This window comes from Pseudopipra pipra, chromosome 19 (assembly GCF_036250125.1).
Source record: "Pseudopipra pipra isolate bDixPip1 chromosome 19, bDixPip1.hap1, whole genome shotgun sequence".
NCBI lineage: Eukaryota > Metazoa > Chordata > Aves > Passeriformes > Pipridae > Pseudopipra > Pseudopipra pipra.
This window is the reverse complement of record NC_087567.1, coordinates 10,198,743-10,215,462: the sequence shown is the minus strand read 5'-3', so window position 1 is coordinate 10,215,462 and position 16,720 is coordinate 10,198,743. Positions and strand designations below refer to the sequence as shown.

At 53.6% G+C, this 16,720-nt stretch overlaps 2 protein-coding genes across 4 annotated transcripts in view; one reads left to right on the top strand and one right to left on the bottom strand.

The window, feature by feature from the left end:
* ARSG (arylsulfatase G) overlaps nucleotides 1-8,818 on the bottom strand; it is a 25,388-nt gene extending 16,570 nt beyond the window's left edge. For 2 of the 3 annotated variants that reach the window (XM_064676117.1, XM_064676119.1), the window contains exons 1-2: nucleotides 8,502-8,818; nucleotides 109-856 (exon numbers count right to left, since the gene is read on the bottom strand). In XM_064676117.1, the coding sequence (XP_064532187.1) occupies nucleotides 109-305 (197 nt within the window). In that variant the 5' untranslated portion in view covers nucleotides 306-856; nucleotides 8,502-8,818. Of the gene's footprint in view, nucleotides 1-108; nucleotides 857-3,183; nucleotides 3,514-8,501 lie in introns of those variants that run through there. The other variant, XM_064676118.1, reaches the window with a different exon arrangement.
* SLC16A6 (solute carrier family 16 member 6) lies at nucleotides 7,579-16,720 on the top strand. The gene is made up of 6 exons (XM_064676120.1): nucleotides 7,579-7,734; nucleotides 9,777-10,018; nucleotides 10,604-10,747; nucleotides 11,477-11,605; nucleotides 12,574-13,395; nucleotides 14,011-16,720. The coding sequence occupies exons 2-6, from the start codon at nucleotides 9,784-9,786 to the stop codon at nucleotides 14,265-14,267; spliced, it is 1,587 nt and encodes a 528-aa protein (XP_064532190.1). The 5' UTR covers nucleotides 7,579-7,734; nucleotides 9,777-9,783; the 3' UTR covers nucleotides 14,268-16,720.

The following is a 16,720-nucleotide window of genomic DNA, read 5'->3' as shown; positions in this document are numbered from 1 at the left end:
CCACATCCATTAAATCCCTGCCAATCCCACGGGAGTGAATTCCCCTTTGTTGCAGAACAGAGTAACCAGGGATGCTAGGAGAGGGCAGGGAAGGGGGACAGACATTACCTTGTCCCTTCGGCAGCCAATTGATCCAAGTGCGGGGTCTCCTTGGTCTCTGCCCAGTTGGCCCCGAGGTCCCCCCAGCCCACATCATCTGCCAGGATGACGATGAAGTTGGGCTGCCCATACACCCCACGGGGAGCCCAGAGTCCCACCAGCACCACGGCGAGCACCAGCACTGCCCGTGGGGACGGGGTCCCCATGGTGCCACACGTCCCCTCCCACCCACACTGCGGCACTGGCGGCTTCCTCTTCCCCAGACTCCCTCCCCTGAGTCCCTGTGGATCCAGCTGAGCTCTCCACAGGCCCTTGCAGCAATGCCAATGTCCCCTCCTCAGCTGGTCCCGTGGGGCTGGGGGTCTGGGTTTGCTCCCTTGGCTGCCGACCGAGCTGCGACACCTCCTCCGTCTTTCACACCCAAGCACAGCTGATATTCCCGAAATCGGCGCCAGCAAAGGTGTTATTCTTAGAAGTCAAAAACACCCTTTGAAGTCACTGTCACCCTATTTATATCTTTCCTTCCTTCCTGGTAAATATCTAATTAGACACCAAACCAAAGCGGTATTTTCCCCTCCAGGAGCGGCTTGATCTGCGGCGGCGGCTCCTCTCCCCTCACCACAGCCCAGGGGGGTGTTTGTGTCCAACAAATGGCTCCTTCCCTGAAGACTGAGCCCCTCAGCCTGGCCTTCAGGTGGAGAAACAACTGCTGGGGCTGTGTCAGTCCATCCTTCTCCTCACACGGCTACAGCATCCCCTGTGCAAGAGAAACCAGCCGCAGTCAGGACGTGCCCAGTGCTCCTGCACCCCGGCCCGGGGCAGGACGCCTTCTCCACACGCCGAGGCTTTGCCTTTGAAGTTGTATTTTTTGCTGCCTGGCTCACGATGGCTCAGCTGGAAAGGGCTGGGAATAATGAGGGCCCCTTTCCCACATCCATGGCTGGGGCTGGGATGGTTTCCCGTGCGCCTGCCGTCCCCGGGAGCAGCGCTGCTCCCTCCCACCCTGCCAAGGGCTGTCTCCTGAGCACTGCAGGGTGCACAGCACTACAGTGGGGGACATGCAGGGCACTGCCTTCATTTGCGACAACTGACAAGTGTCTGAAGCTCATTTTCCAAATGTAGTTCTGCTCCTGCTGCCCCACTGCTGCCAGTGCACCGGAATAGGCAGTGCAGCCCAGCTGCCAGAGGGAGCTGCTCCCAGAGGCAGGGATGCAGGAATCCAGACAAATCCAGAGGCAACAAACCCCAGGAATACCCAGGCTTACAGGATTAAGCGCATCTGGCTGCTTAGGGCAGGATTTGGCCTCCAGTGGTGGAGAGGTTCAAGGATAAATCCCCCAAAGACCGATGGCAGAGCTGGAGCTGTGCAACACGACCCCTTGAGCACAAAGTTATGGCCAAAGGGAGATGAAGTGGCAGAGATCTGCCAAAACCCCACTGAGTCCTGTGCCAGGAGCTCTGCACCAGCCCATGGGGATGGTGTGGGGACCTGTGCCTGGGCTGGGGACAACCAGGACTCAGTTGAGTCCAGCACTGCAGCAGCTGTCCCCAGTTGGTACCAACAAGCTTGGGAAAAGAACATGCCATGAAGGATGCAGCTCCCATGGGATGGTCAACATAGCCAAGCAAGACAACATCCATTAAGACAAACCATGAGGGTGAGTAGAGAAACAAAAGAGAGTGGGAAAAAAAAAGAGAAGGCGACAAGAGGCAGGAGAAGGAACAGGATGAGCCCCATCTGTAGGCCAAGAGGTTTGTGGCTTGCAAAGCAAATCATTCCCAGGTTTTGCTGTTCACATCTTTAAAAGCTTTGGGCTGTCTCTCGGATCAGCAGCTCCAGGGCTGTCAGTGTAGCACTGAAGTGATCAGGGATGTGACTCCATTCATAATTCATAGCTCACAGTGTTAATTTATGAAGCCTGGAGGCTCTTGGTACATCAGCTAATGGAGGTGGGATGTGGTGGGTTATGGGGCTGAGCCATGGGAGAGGCTGCCCAGCCCTGCTCCAACAAAGCCCATGAGCCCAGCTCCTGTTCTGCACCCTCCTGCAACCCCATAGCTTGTCCCTCCTGCTCCAAGAATCAAGATTAGGTATCTGGACATGTTTGATGGTACTAAATCGCTTTTGTTTTCCAAAAAAAATTCCCTTTACAATTTCTCTGGAAAGTCACTGGGATTTCTTAATAGATGGGCACCTGAAGGGAGCAGCCCTGCTTTGGTCCAACACCCCCTGCCCAGGGCCTGAGACCAGCTGGGCCAAGGACAGCACAGAATTGAGCCACCAACTCCATAGGAACATCATGGACTAACCTGGGCACGGCCAGGGTGAGCCCAGCCCCATCACTGCACCAAACCCCTCAAAGCATCCTCCATGCAGCACCATCCTGAACCCCATCCCATTCATGAGGGGTGGCCCTGCATCCCACAATGTGCACCTGCAGCCACTGGAAAAGCTGAGCAAACCCCAAGGGAGCCAAACCCATGTCCACCCACAAACCTCCGTCCCTTCCCTTTACTTTGGGGAGGGATGCCAGGGCTAACAATTTTCAAAGGACAGTCTCTTCTCCCTAAATTACAGGGAAAGTCATCCAGGGCTGAAATTTATGCATTAGCATCAGACAAAACATCTTGATCCCTGACGCTCAGAGGCCGTTTGAAGGAGAGGTGGAACCGTCCACATCCAGACCACATCCCAACCCTGGCAGGGCAGGAGGCCACCCCTTTGATGCAGGAGGCATCAAATCCATTGCCCTCTCCTCCAAGCCCTTTGGCAGGGTCCCGTCTCTGACCCTTTTTGGTTGGAATTCCCAGCTGAGCCCGGGCTGTGCCAGCTCTGCCCCCGTGCTGTGCAGTGCCCTGGCAGTGCCCAGGTGGATGCAGGAACTTCCCTGGGATAAGCCCTGGTGCCTGTTCACTGCCACACCAGGACCTGCAGCATCTCTGTCCCGCTCCAGCTTTGCTACAGCCAGACCCACCCAGAGCTGAAGGACCAACTTTTTAGCTATCTTTGCAAAAAAACCAATGACTCAGAAGAGATTCCCCCGGGCTGACTATGGCGTGAACGCAGCTGTGGAGGCACCTCACCTCATGCCAAGCAGGAAATACTGCACAGGTGGTTACAGCTGGATGAGCCACCTGGGAGGAATCACTCCAAGGATCCAAGGCCTCAGGATAAATGGCATAAGCACCGTGCTGGGCATCGCTCTGAGTGCACAGGGCACACCTGGGCGTCACAGCACCTTGTCCCAGGGCAGGATTAAACAAATAAGTAAAGAGCATTTTGCAAGCCAGACAAGGCAGTTCACAGAAACTCGGGATAAGTCCAAACCAGACAAACCAGTTTAGAAAAGCCCCAAACCCTCTCCAATCAGGACACCCTGGGGTTGGCCCCGGGGGCAGAGGAGGGGAGATGCCTCTCCGGGATGTCACCACTGGTGGTGCCACCGCAGCCACCCACCCGGCACTGGCAGTATCTGTCATGTATTTATTACACATTAACCAGAAAGTTTACAAATCTTGGGGCCAGCAAGATCATTTTCACATTTTTCACATTCTTTCACATTTTCACGCCTGCCTGGAGAGCAAAGCAGTGGCCGGAGCCCAGAAAAACCTGACGCCCTTTGAAGCAGGTCCAGCTGTGCCGTCCCCCGCTGGCACCCGGGGCTCGCACCCCACCCGGGGTGTCACAGCTCTGATCTCCTGCCCAAACCCACACTGATGGCCCTGTTCTCCTGCTGGAAGTCCCAGCAGGCATCCCCATCCTGGCTGCAAGGAGCAGGGAGATAAGGACACATCAGGGGATGAGAAATTCAAACCGGAGCGGGCACCCGCTGTTATCCAGGACCACTCCAGGGGCTCCCAGCATCACCCCTTGTGCCAGCCAGGGTCAGGGAAACTGAGGCAGGAGAGCAGAAGTGATGGCTTAGGTTGTGCACTGACCCCATGGCTGCAAAGTGATGCAGGATGGGGACACATACCCATGGTGTGGCTCCTGACACTGACCCTGACCCCGCTGACAATGCCCAACCACAGCCTGGAGGGGATGGATATTGAGACAGACAGGCTTTCAAAGGGGAGAAAATAAACAAACAAAACAAAAAATCCATGTTTTCTTTGCAAATTAAACTTGCACAGATTCTATGCTTGATTCAAGCACAGAGAAGGGCAGCAGGTGCCTCGTGAGGGGTTTATCCATGGGGCAGAGGGTACAGGAGCTCTGTGCCTGCCCCATTGGGCCTCCTCAGTCCTAATATGTTTACCAGCTAAGCTCCATTCCTGGTACAACTGTCCTGACAATGCTCTGAACAGAGTCAGGACTTTATTCCAGGAAGAGGTTTTCTGCTGGAATAGTTTATACTAGTTCCCCTAACAGAATAAAGCAGCACCGACAAAAACATACTTCTGCAGATTTACCAGGATTTCTGCCAGCTCCTGGGACAGGAGAATGTTTTTCACCCATCTCGGTGCTGGGTCTTTCAGAGAAAACATTTCACATGCCGAGCAGGGCCGGGCAAACCCCGGCAGAATAAATGAACTGGAAGTCCCGGAGCCATCCGGCGGCGCAGCTCAGGGGCCCGCGCTCCCCTTCCCTCCGCAGCCCGCCCTGCTTTCCAGCTCCCGCCTGATTTATGCCCACCGACAGGAGGCTCGCTCTGTTTCCCTGGGGATTACAGAGCTCTCCAACACCAGCCACACACCCGGGCTGCAAAAGTCCCCGGGATGATGGAGAAGCACGTCCCGGTGCCAGCGCTGCCAGGGATGGGACGGACCCACAAGGGATGTGCCGGGGCAAAGAACCCTGGCAAGACACAGCCAAGCCAAGCAGCAGGGAAATCCCTCCAAAGTGGGCGAGCAACTCAGGGGGAAAAGGATTTTACAGCAGGGCTGGGAAGCCCTGAGCTGGAGAGTCTGCAGCCACCATCCCCCTTCCCCCCACAGGGCCCCTCCAGTCCCCATCGCTCCCCGAAGCCTTGTTGCTCTTGGAAGGGCAAGAGGAAAGGAATGAGAAGGTGAGGCAGAGACAGATGCAAAGGACTGACAAGAAATACCAAGGAGTAAATCGCTTTGGGTTTTTCATGCCAAAGATATTTGCATTCTTATTTCTCCCCTGGAGGCACAAACCTCTTTTGTTGTCCCATAACCACTTGCACTGTCGATGCCAGGAAGAATTTCAGCATGGGGAGGGTGACCCATTTCCAAGGAAAAGCCTGTGTAACGGGGATACCAGCTCTTTGAGGCCAGAGGGGTGGTCACCCTTTATCTGTGCCCCTGAAAGGCAAGATATGGATAAAGTGCAACCACCTCAGAGGTTTCCTTGGAAGAAGAGGTTTTCCTGTGGGACAGGGTGATACGAGGTTCCCAAGGACACACAGGACACAGTCTCATGGCCGAGTATTTGGATTTCAGATGGATTTCAGCCTGTTTAGGACTGTTTAGGGACTGTGAGGAGTGAAGCTGCTGGAACATCCCTCCAGCACTTGCTGGAGGCAGTGGCTCTTGAACCAGCATTGCTGTGAGAAACCAGCAGCAGCTTTCCCAAAGTTCCCAAACGAAAGCAGTAGCTAGTTTGCCTCATTTTGGGAGATTTGCAGAATTCTGCCCCCCCTGCCCTTCGCTGTGCCACCCCACTAGCCATCCCATTGTGACAAAAGAAGGGAAAAGCAGGAGAAGGGACTCCAGCCAAACCAAACACAGCAGCCCTTGCACTGAAGGAACATTTTAACCTGGATACTGTTTCCAGGGGTGTGAACCAGGATCCCCGGGTTCCACATTAACCCACAGCAATTTGTGGTGGGGTCCCGGGCCAGCACAGTGGGCAGACCCCAGGAGGGCAGGTGAGGAGGGGTCTGCCTACTGTCCCAGTCTGAGCCCTCTGCTATTCCCTGCAGGCAAAAGTCACTGGCCCACAAGCCACAAGGAATGGTGCAAGGCTCCAAAACCCCTTGGCAGCATCCATCTGCTGCACTGGGCTGCAGCAGCAGCAGTGGCTGTGGCACAGCGAGCCCCAGTGCTGTCAGGTTTTTTTCCTCCTTTTTAGTGATTTCAAGGAAAGTTAGAGGACTTAAGTTAGTTGCTTTAGTTCCATCCCTCTTTGCCAAGCACTGCTGGGCACCGGAAGAAAAATACAACTAAAGGAGATGGTTTCCCCTAAAAAGTCAACCAAGGGAGATGTTTTTCCCTAAAAAAATGCAACTAAGGGAGATGCTTTCCCCTAAAAAGTCGAGCAAGGGAGATGCTTTCCCCTAAAAGTACAGCCAAGGGAGATGTTTTCTCCTAAAAACGCAACAAAAGGAGGTGTTTTCCCCTAAAAATGCAGCTAAAGAACGTGTTTGTCCCTAAAAATACAACTAAAGGAGATGGTTTCCTCTAAAAAATGCAATTAAAGGACATGTTTTCTCCTAAATGTGCAACTAACAGAGACAGTTTCCCCTAAAAATTCAACCCAGTGAAATGTCTTTCCCTAAAAGTACAACTAAGGGAGATGTTTTCCTTTAAAAAATGCAACTAAAGAACATGTTTTTCCCTAAAAATGCAACCAAAGGAGATGGTTTCCTCTAAAAAAATGCAATTAAAGGACATGTTTTCTCCTTGAAAAAAATGCAACTAACGGAGATGGTTTCCCCCTAAAAATTCAACACAGGGAGATGTTTTTCCCTAAAAATCCAACCAAGGCAGACCTTTTTCCCTAAAAACTCAACCCAGGGAGTCCTTTTCCCCTAAAAATTCAACCAAGGGTGATGTTTTCTCCTAAAAGTACAGCTAAGGGAGATGGTTTCCCCTAAAAAATACAACCAAGGGAGATGTTCTCCCTCAAAAATGCAACTAAAGAACATGTTTTTCCCTAAAAATACAACTAAAGGCGACTGGTTTCCCCTAAAAATTCAACCAAGGGAGATGCTTTCCCCTAAAAGTACAACTAAGGGAGGCAGTTTCCCCTAAAAAATTCAAAGCAGGGAGACGTTTTTCCCTAAAAACGCAACGAAGGGAAACGTTTTCCCTAAAAACACAGCCAAGAAACATGTTCCCTCTACAAACGCAATGAAGGGAGACGTTTTCCCTAAAAACACAAACTGAAGGACATGTTTCCCCTAAAAACGCATCATGCCCTGCACTCAAAGGGGGCAAGGACACTCTGGCACCCTCAAGGCGGGGGTACTTCCATATGCGCTCACCCCCACCCGCATCCCCACCCGCGGGGATGCTCCAGCGGCGCATCCCGGGGACCCGCTCGGGCACCTGCTCCCCGCGGGGCGCGGGTCCCTGCGGCAGGTGCGGGGCTGGCTGGGGGACCTCTCTCTGTCTCTCTCTCTGTGTCTCTCTCTCTGTGTCCCTGGAGGAGCGGGGGGAGCCGCTCCCGCCGCCTGCACCGCCCCTCCCCGCACACGCGGTGCCGCCGCTGGGGCGAGCCGGGCCCGGCGCCGCGCACATGGGCGCTGCGGAGCCGCCGGCGGAGACCGGCTCCAGCCGGTATATAAGGGCTGGGAGCGAGCACCGAGCAGCAGCAGCAGCCGCCGCCGCGGGCAGCGGGAGCAGCAGCGGCCGGCGGGGCAGCGGGGGCCGCCTCCTCGCCGAGGGTCGCCCGCCCGCTCGCCCTCCCCGGGCCATGGGCAGCCCCTGACCCCGCCGCAGCACCGGGTGAGTGGGGCTCCCTCCCTCCCGGGGGAGCGGGGTGGGGGAGGGCTTTGTTTCTCTCTCTCTCTCTTTTTTTTTTTTTTCCCCCCCTTTCTCATTTTTGGCCTCTTTTAAACATTATTCCCCTCTCCCCTCGTCCGCATCCCTGTATTTTTAGCCCGCGGCCCCGGCGATGCAGGAATCAGGGCTGAAATGTTGGGAAAGTGATGCAGGGAAGGGGGGGCCACGCCGGGCCCCTGCGCGCTCCGGCTTCTTAATTTTCAGCTATTTTCCCCCCTCCATCGCCATTTCTTTTAATCTTTAAACGTACGAAACACACGCCCCAGGTTTGCGGTTTCGGGGTTGTTTTTTCTTCCTTTCCTTTCCTTTTTTTTTTTTTTTTCCCCCTCCTTTCTGTTCCTAAGCGTGCTTCCTCCTAAACCTACTCTCCCCCAATTCCTCGTGCGGTGACACAGAAATTCACGGCAGCCCCGTCCCCCTTCTCGGGGGTCTCCAGGCACTTCCCACAAAACTTCGGGCCGCCGCCGGGGGTCCCGCCCGTGCCCCTCGCCCCGGCGCGGGGCTGCAGCAGAGCAGCACCGCAGGGATGCAGGAGCCCACGCCTCGCTGCATCCCTGGGAGAAAGGATCCCAAGGGAGCCGCGCACCCGCCATGCAGCACCGCACGGGGGGTCCGCGGGCTGCGGGGACCCCCCTGCCCCGCTCAGGGACCCCTCGCGTGGGCTCCCACCCCCGCCCAGCTCCCGGTGGGCGCCGGTGTCTCGCACTCGCCTGGTCCGCCGAGAGAAGTTGCCCGGGGCGGGGGGGGCTGGGGCGGCGTGGCCGGAGCAGCTCGGGCTCCGTGCGCCGAGAACGCGGTGCCGAGGAGATCTGAGCAGAAAATGGAGGAGGGAAATGCCTGGTGGCTGCCGGGGCCGGCGGCGCGGGGGGAGAACGCGCAAAGAGCCGCCGGGTCCGCGCGGTGCCCGGGGCAGCCCCCGGGAGGGACCCCCGCGGCCGCCCCTCGGTCCCTGCCCTGGGGTGGCTGCTGGGAGCCAGCGCTGGGGTGTGACCCCGGCACTGCCGTGTCCCCCCCACGCAGGTGACACGGTGACACTGGCACTCCCCGCACGGGTGTGGCAGTGACCCCGGCACGGTGACCCCGACACGGTGACCGTGGCACTGTCCCCCTCCCTGGGCAGGTGTAGCAGTGACCCCAGGACTGTGACCCTGGCGCTGTCCTCCCCCCCCATGCAGGCATGGCACTGACCCTGGCACTGTCCCCCTGCAGACTTGTGGCAGCGCTGGAGTTCCACAAGGAGCTCCGTGTGGGACAAAAGCTGCCCCTGCACACCCACAGCCCCTGGTGACACGGAGAAGGGCTGAAGAGACCCCCCTGGCATATGGGGTGATCCCCTCCAGCCCCCAATGCCCTGGGGGGTGTAAGTGGCCCCAAGGGCTGCAGGAGAGCTGGTGGCAGCAGGGGGTTGCCCCCACCCCCTGTTTTGAGGTGTGGGCAGCTCTGAGCTGCCTCTTTGGGGGCAGACAAGCTCCCCAGGAGTTCCTGTCATCACGGAGCCAGCGGCTGCAGGATTCTGGACACCACAACATGTGACAGTGGGTTCTGTCACTGACTGATCCTGCGGCAAATGGGTGTCACCGAGGTGTCACCGGGCAGGCAGGGGGTGCAGGGGGGAGGACGGGTGCCTCGGGGAGTTCCTGCAGCTCCACCAGCCCACACTGGGTTCTGCAGTGGATCTTTCACGAACTGCACCCACCCACCCCCTCACACCGACAGACAGATGACAGCGCCCGGGCTTGGCTGCTGGGAACAGCCTGCCCTGTGCTGAGCTGAGACTTTCTGGTCCTGGGCTCGCAGGGCACCATCAGGGAGGAGCCCGTGGGGTGACAGAGGCAGAAATATCAGCCCAGCTCCTCTGTTTAATCCCTCAGCAGCACAGGGACTGGCTCGTGGTGCCTTCGGGAATGCTGCAGCTCCTAGACTGTGCCTCTTTCAGCAAAATTCAGCTTAAACTCATGCCTGGCTCCCTGTCCCCTCTTTTCCAGGTCCAAAATGACGGTCAAAGCTGTAAAAATGCCGTGCACCTCTGCAAACGTTTATACTAAAGTGCCTGACGGAGGATGGGGCTGGACAGTTGCTTTTGCATTCTTTGTTGTGGAAGCCCTGACATACGGCATCATAAAATCATTTGGAGTCTTCTTCAATGATCTGATGGAAAGCTTTGACGAAACCAACAGCAGGATATCATGGATAATATCCATATGTGTGTTTGTGCAGACCTTCACAGGTAAGAGGAGCAGGTGCAAGGGGCAGCTGTACTGCTGACTCAGCAAACAAGGACCCAGCACCTGTGACTTTCGTGCCTCTAATGGCTCCACTATAAATTAAATAACAGCCATAAAGCTCAGAGGCTGCATGAAATGCTAAGAAATGTCTGTCTCACCCTTTGAGCCCTGACTCATGTCCTTGCATGGTGCAGGGACATGGTCCATGTCACTGGCCTTGGCCCGGCTGTTCCGGTCTTGCCAGCAAGGGGCAAAAACCGGAGTTTTGAAACCAAACTCTGCAGTGAAAAGGATTAGAAGCAGCTGGAGCCTTGCTGAAATCCGCTGGTGTCTGGGGATGTGGCTGCAGGTTTGTCCCAGGCTCCCACGCACTCGTCTTTAAGTCTCTTGTGATGATTCTTTTAGCACGTCCTAAGTGCCACGAGAGCTGTGCAGCGCCCCAAGGATGGCCCCGGGGTGACACGGTGCTGTGCGGGGAGGTGGCACAACAGGGGGACCTGGGCAGGAGTGTGAGAAGAGCCTCTGGAGGAGACGTGGCTGGTGAAGCTGCTGCGTTGGGTGTTGACCAGGGCTCTCTCCCTCCCCAGCTCCTCTGTCGACGGTGCTCAGCAACCGCTTCGGTCACCGCTTGGTGGTGATGGCCGGGGGGCTGCTCATCAGCACCGGGATGGTCATCGCCGCCTTCGCCCGCTCTGTCGTGGACATGTATGTCACCATCGGCATCATCTCCGGTGAGTCATCCTCTGCTCCACCTGTCCAACGCTCCCCGTGCTCTCCCGCAGCTTCCCGCAAACCACGGGGATTTTACCCCCTGTGACAGGGGGAGTGCTTAACGCTGCTGCCCCTCCGGAGCTGACCTCGCCCTCCTGGGAGGGGGGTTAAGCTGGGCTCTGGGCTTGGCTTTCTACCCTCTCACCCTGGGACGTGGTCCTGTGCTCGTGCAGCTGTACTGGATGCTTCTCATGGACTGGGATCGCTGGGGAGACCAAACTGCTTGTGGGGTCAGATCCTCTTAACCTCTGCCTCTGTCTCTTTTTTTTCTTTTCCTGATACTTTTCCCCCTCTCCAGCCTGGTCTGGGTGTCCTGCTCCCATCTGTGTCCAGGAGCTTGCCTTGCTTAGGGGAACAGTTGCTACAGCCTCAAACTCTTTAGGCAGATGAGGTCCTGAAAGTGGACCCCCCTGGCTGCTTTGTAGCAGAAGGCATTATCTGGCAGGTTTGGGAGGCTGGGTCTCTTGGGTTTTTACTTTCCTCTTTTCTTTTTCTTTCCTCCCCCCTCCAATTTACAAAAAAAAATAACATTCTGGTTTCCCCAATGATTTTCTTCCAGGGTGACTTGCTGAGTTGGCCGAAATGATACTGTGTAATCACCACCGGGAAAGCCGACTTAAGGTGTTCTTGCATCGGTGTTTCCCCCTCCTTTACTTGTTGTTATGGCAATTTTTGGCATTTATTCACAGGCCTTGGATACTGCCTCTCCTTCCTCCCGACTGTCACCATTTTATCACAGTATTTTGACAAAAGGCGCTCGCTGGTCACAGCAGTGGCATCTACAGGGGAATGTTTCGCTGTCTTCTCCTTCGCACCAGGTACAGTTGCCCATGTGCTGGGAGTTCACATGTGCACGCCTGAAGCTCAGCACTGCTCCCCTCTCCTTTTCCCAAGCAAATGGGAGCTAGAGGGGACCGAGGGAGTTGGTGCCCGGGGACCTGCTAAAGCCCACAGGTTGTTGCTCACGTGCCCATGGCACTCGTGCCCTGCAGGCAGGGTGACAAATAATCCTGGAGCCGGGTCTAACACTGCCTCTAACGCTGCCCGAGCCGTCCCCAGCGGGATCTGCCAGCGCAGGACATGCCTGGCTGATACACAGCCCGATGGGCTCCCTATATAGATCTGGCAGGCTAAAAATAAGACAGAGAAACTTCAGCTATTTAAAACACACACAGTGCACACATAACTGCCCCTAAAGGTTAGTGGGCTTGTGCTTAGCACGGGCTGCCAAGCTGCTCCAGCCTTTTGGGGACCTGTCCCCAGGCAGCACGTCCCTGTCACCACCTGTCCTCGGCTGCTCAGGTGGTCCTGCTGTGCATGTGTGCTTTCAGCTAATCCCCAGGGCAAAGCTGCTTTGGTTGCACGTGAAGGCTGGTAATTCAGCAGTGACATGCACCTCTGAGTAGGGCTCAGGGACTTCCTCTGGTAGCTGGTTTCAGGGTGGGGTCAGCTGAGAGAGGAAACTCGAGTGTTGAGTTTGCGCTCCTTCACTAAAAATAACACCCCCTTCATCCCCAAATTCAGAAGGGGCTGCCTAGAGGGTGGCTTCTGCTAGCCAGGTGGTAAACTCAGCTTCTAGCTTCTGTCTGCCGCAGCCGAGGGGAGGAAGGTGGGTGCCAGACCCCTGAGCAGGAGGGACCCCCTGCTCAGCCTTTGCAGAGCCAAGGTGCCTGGAACCTCCAGTGGTAAAACTCAAGTGACTTCCCCGGCTGTAAATTCAACTCCTTGATGTAACTGCAGGCTTTCCTAGTTACACTTTCTTATTCCTCTTGCCTTCTTCCCTCAGCAATCACAGCTCTGAAGGAGCAGATTGGCTGGAGGTACAGCCTGCTTTCTGTTGGGGTGCTGCAGCTTGGCATCACCATCTGCGGATCCCTGCTGCGACCCATCATCATCAAAGAGCAAGAAGAAGTGAAAGCACAGCCTCCAGAAGAGTCCACCGAGACAAAGTACATGCTTGAAAATGAGCAAACATGCACCTCAATAGAGTCCATAGACTCAGGAGTCGATATAACTACCTCACCCAGCAATGTGCCTGGAAAAACCAAAGCAGAGCCGAAAAGTGAAGAACCAAAGCAACACGGACAGATTCCCACTGAAAATAACAGCACCCCTCCAGAACCAAAAACCAAACTACTGGACTTCTCTGTGATGAGAGACTATAGCTTTATCTGTTATGCATTCTTTGGCCTGTTTGCAACCCTGGGCTTCTTCGCTCCCTCCCTCTACATCATCCCCCTGAGTCTCAGCCTGGGCATCGGCAAGGACCACTCGGCGTACATCCTGTCGGCCATGGCCATCGCCGAGGTCTTCGGGAGGATTTTTGCTGGCTGGGTTCTCAACAAGAAGCCCATCCGCAAGATCTACATCGAACTCATCTGTGTCATCCTGCTGTCTGTAGCATTGTTTGCCTTCCCTTTTGCCTCCGAGTTCTGGGGCTTGATGACATGTAGCATTTATTTTGGGTTCATGCTCGGCACGGTGGCGGGCACACATATTCCCCTCCTGGCAGAAGACGATGTGGTTGGCATTGAAAAGATGTCTTCTGCAGCTGGAGTCTACGTCTTCATTCAAAGCTTAGCTGGGTTGGCTGGACCACCCATTGCAGGTAACTCTCAAACTTTGATCTTAATTTGTTTTTTGAAATGTTTGACAGCTGTTGGTGCTGATCTCTGCCTAGAAAGGGTTCTGGCAGCGCTAATCACAGCACTATCCTAAGAGCCCTGCAACTACTATTAGAGACTCTGGGAGCCAGAAGACTGCTGCAATGCAGCTCTGCAGAGTCCCACGGATGAGGCAGTCTCCACTGAGGAACCTCAGAGGGAAGGGAAATACTGCAGTGCTACCCTGATCCTGTTAGAAACCCAAACCTGGCATCACTTCAGGCTCTAGCGACCAGCAGAGGCGAATCCCTCTTGCTGTGCCTGTGTCTGTGCCACACACTGCAGAGAGGGGAAGTCTCTATCAGAACAAACAGATGCTTGATGCATCTCGGGCTTAGAGTCCCTGCAGTGCCCAGAGGCTTCTGACTTGCCTGAAGATGACACCACGTACCCCTGAACACAGTGGGTTCACTTTTTTAAAGTGGCATCTGTTTATCACTGAGTTCTGCCTGCAGATGAAGTGATGCAGAGGCACCAGGATTAAAAATCTGCAGGAAGGACGGCTGGGCAGGGGAGAGGGGGAGCTGGCTGGGTCTAACTGCTGTGATTGTTTTTTGTAGGTGTCTTAGTGGATACGACAAAGAACTACAGCTCAGCCTTCTACTCCTGTGCTGCTGGCATGGTCCTGGGGGCCGTGTTTCTGGCCCTGGTGAGGCCGTGCAAGACTGGGCTGTGCCGCCGCCACCACCAGCAGCAGCAGCAGCAGCAGGTGGAGGAGAGCCCACCAGGGCCCCCACCAGAACTACCAGATGACTTTATAGACATGGATATTGGAAAAGCAGAAAATTCAGGAAAAGGCTCTGACAGCGTGGTATAAAAAAAACAAAAACAAACTCTGTTCCTTTCTCCATCTAATGTACACGGCGTAAGGCTGGGGAAAATGTCAGCTCTGCTCCACGTTTTAAAACTACATTCTAAAGGGAATGTGAAATTTTAAATGTGAACAGTTGCTACCAACAACTTTTTTTTTTTTTGTTAAATATTAGACAGAACTTTTTTAACCAACAATGGAAAGCTCCATAGAAAATACGGATAGCCACGTAAAAATAACTCCTGTCTAGCATGAAGATGTGATGCACACTCTTTTGCTTTCCTGATAACAAGCATAGGTAAAGGTTCAACTGATCCCATAAATACTGACAACAGCAACAGCAGAAGCAGCTCAGCCTCTGACTGTCACCCATCCCCTACCACAAATTCCACACAGACCAGAAACCGATGATACGAACTGGAGACAAGCATTTCATACACCACCAGTAGCCAACTGAATCTTCTGGAGGGATACAGACTCATGTTTTAGCTTTGAGGAGGAGGCTAGGCTAGATAGCTGACACTTAGAAACCATTGCTAATGATCTTAACTTGAATGTCACAAATGCTGGGAAATCAAAGGCTCCGTGTCTCTTTATGGCCAGTTTTTACTGCACGTATTTTCCTGAGATCATTTTTCTTCTCCTGATTGGGATCCCTAGAACTGTTTTCTATTGATAGTCAGATCTGATGTACTGTTTCTAATTTAACTAGTATTTATTAATTTATTCTGAGATTGTTAAAGGAGGTTAGCTTAAATAACTGGAGAGGAAAAATGATCTTCTGCATAACGGAAAGCTGTCTTTACATCATTCTCTTCAATGCCTATCTTGTATTGCTTGTGAAATTGTTGGGGAAATTACTTTTACAGCATAAAGTGTAGCTGTTTTCAATAGGTAAGTCTTAAGTAACCCAGTTATTTAAAAAGGAAAAAAAAAATAATAAACTACAGATCCAGCATCTCTTTCCACGGAAAAAGGCTCAGCAGGTGCCAGTGGACGTGGCACCACTGCAGAACCAGCCCACCCCGCAGGGAGGATTTGGCCCAGTGTGTCTTAATGTACCCAAACCCCTCGCTCACAGGTGCACCAGGAAACCTCTGCCTCATCCCCGATGGAATGTGGGACCCCCACGTCACCCAGCCCCTCACTCCCCACATCTGTGGGGTCACGGGGTGGCCGGGCCGAGCTGCACCCCCTTCCCCAGCTCCCCCAAAGGCAGCAAGAGGCTTTGTTTTGTTTTTTTTTTGCTGCTGACATCAGTGAGAAGCGAAGTGGAGCCTGTGCACCTCGATGGCACGAAGGGAACGACAAAAGACAACGGAGGAGCTGTTCATTTAGTCTTAACAGGAGAGATTCCTGCTCACCGTGACAGGAGCTTGCTTACCCCACCTATATGCATCTTCTCGCCTCTAGGCAACTCAGGGGGACAAATCAAAACAAGTCTGTTTCGGTTTGGAAGGAAAGCCAAACCACCATTTCTGTGTATTTCAAGTGGAAGTGGCATCATCCATTAACTGCTACGCTGACCTGTCTGTGTTTTACCAGCCATAAGAAATGTGGGACAATCTGTGTAAAAAAGAAAAAAACAAACAAACAAACAAACAAACAAAAAAAAAAAAAAAAAGAGAACAACCTCTTTTTGGGAAGGTGCTTGATTTGTTTTTTTTTTCTGTCTTAGATGTCCGGGAGAAAAAAAAAAAAAAAAAAAAGAAAAAAGGAAAAAAAAGAGGAAAAAGAAAAAAAAAAAAAAAAAAGAAGAGAAACAGGCACTCTTGCAAGTGGCTGGAGCAATTCATCCTCACTGCCCGAGACCCGCGGTCTCGCGTCCTTCCTCTGCCTCAGCACTTTATCACGGCCAGCAGAACCTCGCTGCGTTGCACCCAGGACTGGAAGACCCCCCCTTACAGAGAACTGAGAGTTGTGTGAAAATCAGTGATTAACGAACAAATAACCACGTCGCGTTAAAAAGATGTGCTTTTTTTTTTTTATTTATTGTTTTAATTTATGATACTTCAAGCGTTTTGGTAAACGTTCTGTAGCCTGTAATTGTAAGGTTATTGAAGTCTTTGTGACACGAGACCTCACTACAGCACTTTGCTATTCCAACTGCTTGGAAGTGGAAATAAGGCCTCCAGGTTTTGCGTGTGTGTGGAAGCTCCCTGTTCTGCAGATTTGCGAGGTTCTACTGTAACTTAGGTTTGGTTGTTCGTTTTTTTTTTTTTTTTTTACAACATTTTCCAATACAGATCAAATAATATGTATGTCACTGACCTCACAGTCCATTTCTGTTCCTGTCTGTGTAGCAGCACGAGCAGGGGAGCGAGTGATGAGTATGTGTGTGTGCGGGCACAGCAGACCCACAAGCAGGATTTACTGATTTGTTTGTAACGTACCCAGTGGACTCTGGAAATACTCTAAACACTGAGACTTGCAATAAACTCTTTCTTTTTTTTCTTGGG

Bases quoted from the DNA above. Each gene is read 5' to 3' on its own strand.
- SLC16A6 (XM_064676120.1), top strand. From the start codon at position 9,784: ATGACGGTCAAAGCTGTAAAAATGCCGTGCACCTCTGCAAACGTTTAT. The intron at 11,606-12,573 runs GTACAGTTGCCC...TTCTTCCCTCAG, and splicing joins TGTCTTCTCCTTCGCACCAG to CAATCACAGCTCTGAAGGAG. The intron at 13,396-14,010 runs GTAACTCTCAAA...TGTTTTTTGTAG, and splicing joins GGCTGGACCACCCATTGCAG to GTGTCTTAGTGGATACGACA.